Here is a 14,546-nt window from a genome sequence, read left to right on the forward strand (position 1 = left end):
GCCTCTGTTGGGTGTCAGCCCTGTAGTGCAGTTCTGTGCTCCCTGTTGGGTGTCTCATACCTGTAGTGCAGTTCTGTGGCCTCTGTTGGGTGTCTCAGTCCCGTAGTGCAGTTCTGTGGCTTCTGTTGGGTGTCTCAGTCCTGTCATGCAGTTCTGTGGCCCCCTGTTGGGTGTCTCAGTCCTTTAGTGCAGTTCTGTGGCCCCTGTTGGGTGTCAGCCCTGTAGTGCAGTTCTGTGGCCCCTGTTGGGTGTCAGCCCTGTAGTGCAGTTCTGTGGCCCCTGTTGGGTGTCAGCCCTGTAGTGCAGTTCTGTGGCCCCTGTTGGGTGTCAGTCCTGTAGTGCAGTTCTGTGGCCCCTGTTGGGTGTCTCAGTCCTGTAGTGCAGTTCTGTGGCCCCTGTTGGGTGTCAGCCCTGTAGTGCAGTTCTGTGCTCCCTGTTGGGTGTCTCATACCTGTAGTGCAGTTCTGTGGCCTCTGTTGGGTGTGTCAGTCCCATAGTGCAGTTCTGTAGCCCCTATTGGTTGTCTCAGTCCTGTCGTGCAGTTCTGTGGCCCCTGTTGGGTGTCTTGGTCCTGTAGTGCAGTTCTGTGGCCCCTGTTGGGTGTCTGATACCTGCAGAGCAGTTCTGTAGCCCCTATTGGTTGTCTCAGTCCTGTGGCCCCTGTTGCATGTCTCAGTCCTGTAGTGCAGTTCTGTGGCCCCTATTGCATGTCTCAGTCCTGTACTGCAGTTCTGTGGCCCCATTGGGAGTCTTAGTGTTGTAATGTAGCTCTGTGGCCCTTGTTGGAGTTGTTGTGATTTGTGACCCCCCCCAGGGCACCTTAACCATATGACCCCAACAGGGGCCACAGAACTGCACTACAGTATGAGACACCCAACAGGGGTGTCTGCATCTTGTAGTGTATCCTGGAGCCCCTGATCAAGCTGTGTGGCCCTTGTTGGAAGTCTCTATGTTTTGTATCTGTATCCCCCCCGTCCCCCCTGTGTGGCCCTCAGTCCTGCGGCTCGTAGCCGGCCAGCTTCCGTCGGAGTTCCTTGATCTGCTCGTTCTTCTTGCTGAGGATGTCCTTCATGTTTCGGTAGGCGGCGGTCTCCTGGAACTTCCTGTCCAGCTCTCTCTCGGCGAGGGCCAGCTGCTCCCGCACCCGGAGGAGTTGGTGTTTGGTGCCGGTCAGGTCCTCCTCCATCTTCCTCTGGGCGGCGCTGTGCTCCCCCACCGTCTTCTGCAGCTCCACCTTCAGGCTGCTCAGGGCGTCCTCCAGCTGGGAGACGTCCCTCGGGGGCGGGGCCTCCTTCTCCTGGTGGTCGGCTTTGCGGCGGAGCTCCTGGAGGGCGTGGTCCTTGTCCTCTAAGGCGGAGGTGACCCGCCCCTCCAGGGTCCGGAGCCGCCCCCTCAGCTTGTCGTTCTCCTCCTGGAGGCGGGAGATCTCGGCGTGGAGGAGCTGGGCGGGGCCCTCGATGGGGGTGAGGCGGGGTTTGGGGGCGGAGGAAGGGGCGGGGTCCTGGCCTCTCTCCAGCTCGGCCACCCTCTCCAGCAGTTGTCGGTTCTCCAGCTCAGACACGTCGGTGTGGAGGGTCAGGTGCCAGTGCTGTGATTGGAGGAACAGCTGCTGGAGGAGGAGCACGTTGGTGTGGGCGGAGTTCAGCAGCTCTAGCTCCACCTCGCTCAGTACCGCCGCCTGCAGGCCGCTCAGCAGATCCGTCACCTCCTCCGCCGTGTACGTGTCCTCCGTCAGGCGACCCTCCACCACGTCCTGGAAGCACGACCGGACACTCTTCAACCGGAGCTGCCGCTTCCCCTGAGCGAAGCGAATGTAACTCATCACCTCCGCCCGGTGCGCCTCACTCAGATCCACCGCCGCCATCTTCACTGAGGCCTTCTCCGTCACCATGGACACGGAAACACAGTCAGCTGACCGGAACTACGCGTCTCCACGGCAACCAGGACTCGTCACTGCCTGGGGGAGAGAGACGATTGGCTGCAGTCTGAACCGCGTCACTGGACAGGCCAGCGCTCATTGGGGGAAAACTCCCCCAGTGCGAGTGACGTCCATAACAGCAGAGATGAGACGTGGTCTCCTATTGGTCCGAGGTTTCAGCGTGTCGTTAAAAGGCGAGAGATCATTGGAGGAACGCCCAGGAGTGAGGGGTGAGGCGTTATTGGGTAGAGCGGAGGGAAGGAGCGGTCTGCTATTGGCTGAAGCTTGAATAGGCCCCCCCGAGATCATTGGAGGAACGCCCCGGGGAGTGAGGGGTGAGACGTTATTGGATAGAGCGGAGGGAGGAGGCTGAAGCTTGGATAGGCCCACCGAGATCATTGGAGGAAACCTTCGAGTGACGGATGAGACGTGATTGGATGAAGCAGAGAGAAGAGGAGGTGATCTGCTATTGGCTGGAGTCTGGACGTGTCAGATATGATTGGCGGAAGGTTTTGCGCTTTTTTTTCGGACGTCATTAAAGGACGACACGTTTATAGGATACGGCTGAGAGAAGAGGCGGTCCGCTATTGGCTGGAGTCTCACCGTGACAGAGATGATTGGAGGAAGGTCCTCTACTACTTTTTTTTTTCGGACTCTATTACTGTATGTGAGGGACAGGGAACCGCCATCTCCGTCACCATAGAGACCGGACCGACGCCGCGTGCCTGTGTCTGCCCGGCAACCAGTGACGTCACCCAAAAAAAATTCTACTGGCAGCTTTCTCTTTCCGAGGGAGGAGCCTGGAAAGGAGGGGGGCGGGGTTTATGAGGAAAACCTGTGATGGGGAGGGGGGTGAAGGAGGAGCATGCAGCAGCCAGTGAAGGCCCCGCCCTCCTGTGTGAGCGATGATTACTGAGGAGGCGGGGCTCCGATGCCCCGCCCCCCAGCATTATAAATGTGCCTTACCATGAAAAGACATTCACATTATTGTTTTATTATTTTTATTTAATTTCAGGATTTATGTATTTGTTTTATTACTATATATATATATATATATATATATATATATATATATATATATATATATATATATATTATTTTATTTAAACTTTTTTTTATTTTTATTTTTACTTTTTTTTTATATTATTTATGTGTGTATATATATATATGATATTATTTTTTTATTTTTTTTTCTTCAGAAATTTTTAATCAATGTTTGCACATATACAGTAATAAGATGTGTGGGTTGTTGATAACATAATACAATCATCGTATTACATATCAGATACAATACTACAGGCAGTCCAAAACAATAAAAGACAAAACATAGTTAAAGATAAAGTTATAGATAAAGATAAAGTTATAGATAGGTGGCACTGATGGGTACTTATGGGTGGCACTGATGGGCATTTATGGGCACTGAGAGGTGGCACTGATGACACTGATGCGTGGCACTGCTGGGCATCGCTTGTCAGTACTGATCCATAAAGTTGCCAGTCAGTGCCCATTTGTGGGCACTGATTGGCATGTATTGGGCATATTTTTTTTATATGTGGATGGCCATGGGGTACATACCTGGACATCCACATGCTGGGGGCTTCCCTGGTGGTCCAGTGTGGGCATCCGTAGACATGTGCCATTAGTTTTGTACGAATGGAAAATTCGTAACGAATTTCCGTAAATTCGTACATTCGGGAGGATTCGAAATACGAATTGCTAAGCTTCCGAACTTTGTACGAAATACCGTTGACGAATTTCAGTTCCAAATTTCCGCTACAACGGAAAATGAGAATGTTCGTTAATTCCGATTATTCGTTATGATGAAGTTAAACAACCCCAGGAAGTCAGCACAGCACAGGGATGGTGGGAGCCCCTCCATAATGAGCACAGCACAGGGATGGTGGGAGCCCCTCCATAATGAGCACAGCACAGGGATGGTGGGAGCCCCTCCATAATGAGCACAGCACAGGGATGGTGGGAGCCCCTCATAATGATAAATTCATCATAACGAACATTCGTATTTCGTACAAATCCAAATTGTATTTCGGACACGAATTACGAAATATGAATTAAAATAAAGTTGGCAACTTTCATGGTCTAGTTGGATGGTCTCTCTTTTTAGATACGAAATATGAATTAATATTAATTCTAATACGAAACAAATTTATTGACAGCGCACATGTCGAGGCATCCGGGGGGGGGGGGGGGGGCCTACAGTTATCCTATATAGGTTGCTACAGAAGTGGTGTACCAAGCGTAACATAACTTTTATCCCCTGTATAGAATTTGTTTTCTCTGCAGTTTATGGGAAAGTTTGAGACTGTTGCTGGACCAGCCAGCAAGTTCCATCAGGTATGAATAGTGTTGGGGTATGTCCTGTGTGGTTTAGCCTGGACCGATTGCGAGGTCCAGCAGTGACCTAAAGGGTTAGGTAGAGTGGGGACAGGAAAGGTGGGGTGGGAACGACGGAGTTCTTATGTGTCTGGGCTGACTGTTACAGTGGAACCTTGGATTGCGAGTAACACGGTTAACGAGCGTTTGGCAATACGAGCACTGTATTTTAAAAAAATCGTAACTCGGTTTGCGAGTGTTGTCTCGCAAAACGAGCATGATTCAGGCCAAAGCATGTGCAGTACCGCGTTTGGCCTGAGGTAGGGAGGAGGCGCCGGACCGTTCGGAAATGCACAGAAAGGCCAGAGGACAGCTCGGCTGACCTCGGGAACAGAGTCTTTCCGAGGTGTCCTTGGGCCTTTCCGGCCGTTTCCGAGGCTCTCCGGCGCCCCCCACCTCTGGCCGCATGCGGTATTGCATGCCATTGAAGTCAATGCGGAACAAATTATTTTCGTTTCCATTGACTTCAATGGGGAAACTCGCTTTGATATGCGAGTACTTTGGATTACGAACATTCTCCTGGAACAGATTATGCTCATAATCTGAGGTTCCACTGTACTTGGTTTTCCCCTGTTGAGGGTACAGATGTGATCTGAGGGGTTTTAGTCACCGTGGAGTCTCTGTAGTGCAGGGATATGCAATTAGCGGACCTCCAGCTGTTGCAAAGCTACAAGTCCCATCATGCCTCTGCCTCTGGGTACAATGCTCTTGGCTGTCAGAGTCTTGCTTTGTCTCATGGGACTTGTAGTTCTGCAACAGCTGGAGGTCCGCTAATTGCATATCCCTGCTGTAGTGTATCCAGCAAGCCCAACTGTTTCTGTATTTAGTGTGATTGTCTTTAGCTTGGTGAATGAGCCTTTCCATTTCTGCAGTTTTATCTACTCTGCAAAGCCGTTCAGCAATAGTAGATGGGTTAGTACTTCTCCAATGGACAGGTATGCATTGAGTGGCCGGCGTTAATGAGGTGCAAGGAGAGGGATTTCTCTGGTATGCTGACCACGGCAGGGATGTGTGGGGTGGAGGAGATACTGTGCAGGAGTGAAGTCCGGGGTGTAGGAGGTGATGCTCACCATGAGGCCATGTACTTCCTACCAGAATGTTTGAATTAATGGGCATTCCCACCCAGGGGCGGACTGACCATGCGGCCACTCGGGCAGTGCCCGAGGGCCCCGGGCCACTAGGGGGCCATATTAGGGTTGCCAGCCTCAGTAAAACCAGGGACAGTATGTAAAAATCTGTGTTTTTTTTTTTTACATCTGTCTCTGAAATGTCCCTTACCGACATCCTTATGGTCTAAAAATCCCAAGATGATAGCTGCCCCACCTCTCCAGTACCTTCTCAGCCAATATAAACATGTCTGTGTATACTGTGTGTGTTTGTGTATACTGTGTGGCCCCATATTCTCTGATTGCCTGGGGGCCCCATAATCTCCTATTGTCTGGGGGCCCCATGATTTGTCAGTCTGCCCCTGTTCCCACCATATATGGTTGAGAGAGCCGAGGCTGGAGTTACATCGCCAACATGTTGAGGGGGACGGTCGGGAAGAATCTATGTATCTTATCAGGTGTGCGATACCATCCAGGGTAAATTTTGTATCTATTCTCTTGCGCAGATACGTTGATGGACCCCTTATGTGTGTGTGTTCATATATTCGTTCCCAACCGTCTTTAGACAGCTCAGTTGCTAAGTCTGTTTCCCAGCACCGGTTTGTCTGAAGGTTGGGAGTGTTGTTTGAGGTTAAGAGTGTAGAGATGGCTGAGATCAAATGGCTCTGGGACTCTGTGCTATTACAGATGTGTTCAAAGGGAACTAAGTCCCTGTGCCATTGAGATAGTGGATGGGTGCTCTGAAAAAAAATGCCTAGGTTGGAGAAATTTGAAAAAAGGGATATGTTGAGCTCAGGAAATTTAGAGCACATGGCCATGTGTGTGTGAGAGGAGAGTATCACCATTGAAGAACTGATGAGCTCTGACCGGGGAGGGGGGTCATTGGGAGGGGCAGTCATGTGCTAGCAAGCCTGGAGTGAACTCCGGATTTTGGGTTACTGGCGTCATTGGTTCCATGGACCAAATGTTTGCACGATGCTCTGAAGTTAAATACTGTTGGACCTATTAATGGGTGAGAGGAACATTCTTTAGTTACTGATTGTCGATTGATCCAGGGAAGATGAGAGAGTGGTATTTGCGTGAAGGCGCTCTCTACATGTATCCAGTCTTCGTTACTTTTGTGAACGGGCCAATCCACTATTCTTGTGAGTTGGCTCGCCCTATAGTACGTGTATATATCTGGTAACCCTATATCCCCTCTCCGCTTAGGAAGGATCAACTTTTCCCAGCTTAACCTGGGAGGTTGTGTGGACCATAGAAGGTTTCTGCACATTCGTTTATATGAAGCAAAAAAGGACGGGGGGAGGAGTTTTTGAATGGGATTGCTTGCAGCAAATAGAGTATTCTGGGGAGGACATTCATCTTTAAAATTGCCGCTCTACCGAACCTTTATTCCAATTGTTTAAGTCTCCCTGTATTTTCTGTAGTGTGGGTAGAAAGTTTTTTTTTGCGTACCGATCAATCAGTTTGGTGGGGAGTTTAATGCCTAGGTAGGTTATTTCATGTGGCTCCCAGCTAAAAAGGGAAATTGGTTTGGCACTGAGAGATTGTTACCGTTGGGAGTGTTATGTTGAGGGCTTTGGATTTCTCAAAATTGATTTGTAAGTTGTACAGTTTTTTTAAATAAAGAGAAGTCCTTAAGGAGGTTGGGGATGGATGGTGGTAATGGGATCCGAGAGGAATAGTAAGATGTCGTCTGCATAGGCAGCTATTTTATATTAAAGTGCAATGGTGAAAAACCAAAAATAAAAAAGTAAATATTAATAAAAATCAAAAATAAATAGTGAATAGAATATTAATACTAAGCTGCTCCCCTGATTGGACAAAAAGATCAATTAGCAGTATATAGGGGGCGCTAGTGGCTATAGCTAATTGGTAAACACTAGTGATACAACAATGTTACAATAGCAGGAAAAATATAAAAAAAATCTAAAAAAACTAATAAATAAACAATGTTGTGTAAAACAAAAGTGATAACACGCATAATAAAAAACAATAGTGATAGTGATAAAGTCCCAATAAAAAACACAACAGCCACAGTTGAATGGCAGATATAAAGAGGTGATCTTCTCAATGTAGGTGAAATCTTCTATATGAAAAGTGTAAATTCCTTCACCAAGAATTCAGTACACCCCCACAGTGGTCTGTGGATAATCTGCTTACCAGATGCCAATGACTTCTTTAGTTTAAAAAGAGAGTCATTAGTGCTTGTGCGGGATTGTGCCTGCTCACATAGGAAGGCTGGATGGCATTAGGCAAAAAGAAAACTTATGAGTGGGTGCCTACCCGGCACTGTGGCTGCTCGCTCGTCTGTGGTGGATCTCAGCATGGATGCTGTGACACCACTTCCCTAGTCGGCGTGCGTTCCACCCGATGAAAACAACAATCAGAAAACCGGAAATATGAGGAGATCACGTGACCAGGTACCGCTCCGACGTGCGTTTCGTATTAACATCTAAAGGGAAGCTATTTTATATTGCTTGTGTTGGATGTTAATCCCTTTAATATCTGGGTTCTCTCTCAGTCTGCGGAGGAAGAGTTCCATAGTGAGAACAAAAATGAGGGGTGAGAGTGGACAAGGAAAAAAGGAAGAAGAGGCGGACCACCTGGAAAATAAATGCCTAGTCAGCACAATGTAACTCTTACCCAGTGTCTCACCTCCTAATTAGGAGGTCATATCCGTAACTAAAACAAATATATTCAAAAAGGAAGGAAGGGTTTAAGGAAGGCACAAGAAAGTGACTCCTCTAGGCCCAAAGACAGTTACTATGGATATAAATGGACATTCATGGGAGAGTAGTGTTTTTCCTTCAGTTTTTTGTGATCCTAGTTGATCCGTCTGGACCACTTTGGATATCTTGCCTATTTGATCCATTTTACACTCATTGTTCTATACTTTTCTTGGGTCTGAGTACAGTTTTTTTGGGGGGTGACTATTATTCCCCTTTCCCCCATAATGGCCTTTACATTAGGGGAGGATATTGATAGAGAGATAAGAGAGACATTTGAAAAAGATGCATCCCAACCCTTGAATAGGGATAAGGAGATCAAAGAAGGATTTAAGGAACATAAAAAACTGCTGTTAAAACATCTCAATAGAAAATGGGACGTCTCCTTTTTGGAGACTTATATTGAACATAAGATAGTCCCTCGTGGACTACGAGATAGAACTATACCGGCAGAGCACCTCCATACGACCGATTCCTTTTCTAAATGGAAGGAACTGTGCGTTAATCATGGCATTGCGGTCATGAAATTAATAGTGGAGGAAGAGAAAATCCAGTTGACCGAACTTAAAGATAAAATAGAGGAGAGTGCTAGGGGACTGGACCTTTTGAAGGAGGAGGAAGAATTCACTAGACAAAATGAATTTCTAAAAAAGGAAATAGAGAAAGCACAACAAAATCTCAAACTAACCAAACAATCAAAGTATAGGAGGGATCCACAGGATTTCGAAAGTGATCAAGCTTTTGATCTGACAATCAGGAGAGGAAGGAGCAACTCCTCCAGAAGGGGCTCTCGGTCCCAATCTAGGAATAGACAGGACTGCTCCCCCCCCACCCGTAGATGAAAGCAATACCCAAAAAACAGTAACTTTTTTAGAGAAAGAGGGGGTGGGGGAAATTGTATCCCACACCCCCTCCCAGGAGAACCTCCCTACCCATCTGAGGACAAAAGAAAGCAGATCACAGAAAGGGAAAACATCAAAACAAAGAACAGGAGGCTCGCGAACAAAAAGCCAGAATCGTTAGGACAGACTAGAGAAGACCCAACAGGGAAATCAGATATGACTGTGATTAATTTATCATCATTCCCCTTGGCCATTAGACATATTCAATTATTGCAACGCGGTATGTCCTTCTCTCCTACGAGCAACATGGACGAATTTACTGTTTATAAGGATGTGATACTATACCTTAGAAAAATTTTCTTTAGATCCTTGTACACACAGGATCAATCAGTAGGAACGGGGGGAGTATGCCCTGATGTAGATGACCAAAATGCAATTGATATCCTCAACTCATTGTTAGAGGAGAATGAAGAGGGTGGAAGCAGCCATTCCCCAACAAGAATAATAGCAGATCTAAACATAAAATCTAAAAAAATGCCTCCCCTTAATAAAAACAAATGGTTAGGGATGTTTCTTGACATGATCCAGTTGGATCTGGGTGGGATTTCGTGGAAACACGTTGACCATGATAATCTCACTCAGATGGAACGCCAAGCACTTAAAGAGTTGAAGGAAGCCAAGAATATTATAATCAAAAGAAGTGACAAGGGAGGCAATGTCGTTTTGATGAACGACATAGATTATGAGAAAGAGGCCAAACGCCTCCTGGGGGATAATAATACATATAAGAAATTGGATGGAGATCCTCTCCCCAGGGTGGTGCGTAACCTCAACAGCAAATTGGATGATGCAGTAGAGGCGGGACTGTTGACCAAACAGGAATTTGAATATCTATCCGTGGAGGACTACAATATACCCACCTTCTACTGCATACCCAAAGTGCACAAATCCCTTGAGAAGCCACCAGGGAGACCAATTGTGTCAGCAATCCATGGACCCCTTGATAGAATAGGGAAATATCTGGACTCGCTTCTTAAGGGAATGGTTGGGGAACTTAGATCCTATGTACAGGACACACGCCATGTGCTGGCCTGACTAGCCGACCTTTCAGTAGAGGGGGAGGCATGGCTGGTCAGCATTGACGTTGAATCATTGTATACATCCATCCCCCACGAATATGGCATCTTAGCAGTTAGGAGTTCTCTGGAAAAAAATTTCCCCCTATGTGGCCCCCAAAATGAGTTCCTAGTGGAACTCCTTGAATCTACATAACAATTTCTTTCAATTCGCCTCACGATTTTATCAGCAAATCAAGGGCACCTCTATGGGGGCGGCATGGGCACCCGCCTATGCATGCCTCCATTTAGGTAGTTGGGAGGAAGAAGAGGTGTTCAATTGCCCGATGTACCTCAGCCATGTGCATACGTGGCTGAGGTACATCGATGACGTGCTGGTCATTTGGACTGGTGATGTAGATACACTCCGTACATTCATCGACCGGCTTAACACCAACGAGCGTAACATATGTCTTACGTACACTTACGATCGTTCCCAGCTATCTTTCTTGGACCTTAAGATAGGCTTGAAGGAAGGGAGGATTAACACCTGCACTTATCGCAAAGAAACAGCAGCAAACACTCTGCTGCAAGCAGATAGCCATCATCCCCACTGGCTTAAGAACGGTATCCCTACAGGACAATTCATGAGAATTAAACAAAATTGTTCTAATTCTACCGATCTGCGTAGGGAATCCAAGGACCTGTATATGAGGTTTCGGAATAGGGGTTATTCCCATAGACAGATCCGCAATGCCAAATGTAAGGCCGCCGCCAGGAGTAGAGCAAGTTTACTTTCCATGAACCATGAGAAGGAAGAAATAGAGTCGAAAACCGCTACACAGGGTCCAGTCAGACTAATCACCACATATGGGGCCCAATGGGAATCAGTACAAAGAATCCTTAAAAAACATTGGGGTATCCTCACAAATAACAAAAATCTGGCCAACATCGTGGGCGATGGACCCAAGATGGTGGCACGGCGAGCTAAAAATCTGGGGGATATACTTATTCACTCCGAATTCACGAGACATCAGGATCCCACTTGGCTGTTGGACTACCCACGTTGTAAGGGCATGGTCCCTTGCACGAGGTGTCAGATATGTCCATTTGTGGACAGGACGGACACCTTTAAGGATGCTATGGGACAGGGAGAATATGTGATCAAGGATTTGATTAACTGTTCCACCACTAAAGTTATCTATATGATCACCTGTTCGTGCCCAAAAATGTATATAGGAAAAACCAAAAGAGCTCTCAGGACCAGAATAGGGGAGCATCTGAGAGATATTAGGAAGGAAAGGGAGGGGGTGGTGGAGAAAAAGGTAAAGAAGGAAGAGAGACCAGTGGCGAAACACTTTGCCCGTTACCATCAGGGTAAAACCGAGGGACTGAGGGTGAAAGGTATTTATGTCCTGAAATTACCAGCAAGGAGAGGTGACTTCAATCGTGTCCTACTCCAAAAAGAAAAATGGTGGATATATACCTTGAAGTCCCTCGCACCCTTAGGGATGAATACAGAACTGAGCATGCAACCCTTCTTGGATTAAAATGAACCCATTCTCTCTCTTCCCCCAAGTCAACCAACTAGAAACCCCCTCCCCCCCACCTCCCCTACTCCTCTACTCCTCTTCCTCCTCCCTCCCTCCCTTCCTAACTCCTCCCTCCCCCCCTTCCCCAAGTCTATAATTTCCCTTCTTTGCCCATCCTGTATGTGGTTCTATTCCCTCCATGAAATACCTCCATCCTTGACTAATTACAGTTCCCAGCTCCCCACTACTCTCTATGCATTATATCATTGGCCTTTGGCCACAATGTCCCTACCCCGGTCCTAACTTTGGCATTTCCCCTTTTGTAGTACAATGACGGGAACTGTTAACCAGTGTGTACTGTTCTTTCTTATATAATCTTTAACTACATTAGGCACCTTAGGTGGTCTATTTATATATCAACCCCCTTTTTTGGTAGTAATACTTAGATAGGGTATGAACGGTAGATGCAATTGAGAAGGATTAGGGATCTCTAACAGAGATGTATGATAGAAATGGATTTTATGTTTATTTATTGTTTATTGTTATTTGTTTTCCTGTTTACTTCTTTTCTCTCTACATCTATGAATAACTGCTCGAATATGACCACCATCATTATATAAAAAAACTGTCTTCAAAACTAAAAAAAAAAAAAAAAAAAAAAGGGGAAAAAAAGTATAGTCAGAAACAAAAAGGACTTTTATCTGGGCTTGACATCACTGGCAGGATCTCTGCTATAGCCCATCCCGGTCTGAATAGAGTGGTATAATCAAGAAAGGAGGGACGGCGGCATCTTGGAGCAATAAGAGGGAGAGATGCCTGCCGGGCCCCTTTACGTCCAATTGAAGCTACGTAACCAATGACGTTGCGAAACGCGTCGACGTAATCACGCTGTGCAGACGCCGACTCTGCTATCTCCCCCTCGGCATGGGAATTGAGGGACGCTGCCGACAGGAGAAATAACATCTCTCCTAAAGAAACCGCCAAGCAACTCGCTACTAATAGCTGCTGTAGTCTGGGTCTTTATTAGGAATGGACTGCTATCCACCACGTCCCCACAGGAGCAAACCACAGCAGAAGCTATCCAACCAACAAACGGGTTAACCACGGTGTAACTCAGCTACCAGTGACACTTAGGAGAAGCTGTCCGGACCCCCTGCAAATAAGAGGTGGTAACGTAACTCTACTGATTTCAGTCTCAGCTCTCCCTCTTGCATTAATAGCAGTGTGGTTGTGCTTTGTTTTCAGCTGATTTTGGGACACTTTGACATGTTGGAGCAGTACCTGCTGATCTAATGATTGACTTTCGTTTCATCAACCAAGTTATCCCCAGCTAATCAGCTGTACCTTGCGACTTGTATGTGGCGGAGTCCGCAGCTAAGATTCATGTGATCATATCACCCCATATGCCCTATAGAGTTTCTTCGCTGGTTAATGTCCCATTATTTTGCAGAAATGGATTCGTCTGGATCTCTTTGATATGCTTGGTGCATGCGCATGCAATGATCTTAGGTCCATTTACTTCATATTCAATATTTCTCCAATTTGGATTCTATCTAGCAATTGGTGACACAGCCAGCGGGGCCCCTCCAGTTGGGACTATTTAGCATATTTTCAATATTCAGAAACCCCCCCCCCCCGGGGGACCACACATGCACAATGCCTCCTCATTACCAGGTCAGACCCTCTCCTTGGTCATTTTGATGTGGCGATTAGCCGTAGGGACATTGTGCATCTGTGGGAGTCTAGGCGCCTGCATTTTTGTTTGTTATATGTGAGTATCTGTTTGTCATTGTCAATTTTGCTTATCTGACTTATGTGCATATCGGGTGCAATGAGCACCCGGTGAGCACATCTTTCAGTGTATGGTGGATCATATTTTTGTGTACATCTGATGAATTTACTCTTGCTATTTTAATATATATATGCTAATAAACTATTAATAATTTCTTTAACACTACTCTCCCATGAATGTCCATTTATATCCATAGTAACTGTCTTTGGGCCTAGGGGAGTCACTTTCTTGTGCCTTCCTTAAACCCTTCCTTCCTTTTTGAATATGTGAGAGTGGACAACCCTGCCTGGTGCCATTGGCAATGGAGAAGGCGCTCGACAGTCGCCTGTTAACTTTGATCCTGGCAAGTAGGGGATGAGTACAAGGCCATGATCATTTGTAGGAGGCGTGCGGGGAGTCCTAGTGCTTGTAGTGTGGCGGACATATAGTCCCAGGCCACCCTGTCGAACGCCTTCTCCGCGTCAAGGGAAAGAAAGAAACCTTTGGTTGCAGTGAACGTTAGCCAGTGGTGTATGTTTATGGCCTTTGTGGTGTTATCCCTGGCTTCCCTGCCAGAGATAAAGCCGAGCTGATCGACTGAGATTAATCTGGGGAGTATGGGGAGCAGACGGTTTGCCAAAATTTTAGCATACAGTTTCACATCTACGTTGAGTAGCGAGATGGGGCGATCATTACAGACTATTGTAGTGTCTTTACCCGGTTTTGGTATTAGTGTAATGTGGGCTTCCAGGATATCTTTAGGCTCGGTTCACACAGGGGCAACACGATTTCAGCGCGACTTTGTACGGCGACTTCAACGCGGCTTCAACGCGACTTCAGCGCGTCTCCAGCGCGACTTTAGCAAATTACAATGTGACTTCAAGTCGCCTCCAGGCCAGGCGACTTTGACTGTGGCCAATCACAGGATAATCAGCTCTCTGGGAGGGAGGGGTTTGCCTGGGCAAACTAAATTTTTTCCCTGCAAAGTCGCTTGACTGTAGAGAGAGATCCGACTTGGAGGCGACTTCCATTGATTTCTATGGTACAGGTCGCCTACCAAGTCGGATCCATGTAGTACAGGGAGTACGCTCTGAAGTCGGAGCAACTTCAGTAGTGTCTATTAAGACGCTCCCATTCACTGTAATGTGAATCTCTTTCTGGGGCGACTTGGGGCGACTTGAGGGCTTACAAGTCGGATCCCA

General features: G+C 46.9%; 1 protein-coding gene across 1 annotated transcript; it reads right to left on the reverse strand.

Annotated features, from left to right (window-relative positions):
• Positions 1-385: 385 nt before the first annotated feature.
• LZTFL1 (leucine zipper transcription factor like 1) lies at positions 386-1,944 on the reverse strand. The gene has a single exon (XM_073612069.1). It carries the CDS (start codon positions 1,889-1,891, stop codon positions 992-994), a length of 900 nt encoding a protein of 299 aa, XP_073468170.1. The 5' UTR covers positions 1,892-1,944; the 3' UTR covers positions 386-991.
• Positions 1,945-14,546: the final 12,602 nt, after the last annotated feature.

Source organism: Aquarana catesbeiana, linkage group LG01 (assembly GCF_042186555.1).
Source record: "Aquarana catesbeiana isolate 2022-GZ linkage group LG01, ASM4218655v1, whole genome shotgun sequence".
Classification (NCBI taxonomy): Eukaryota; Metazoa; Chordata; class Amphibia; order Anura; family Ranidae; genus Aquarana; species Aquarana catesbeiana.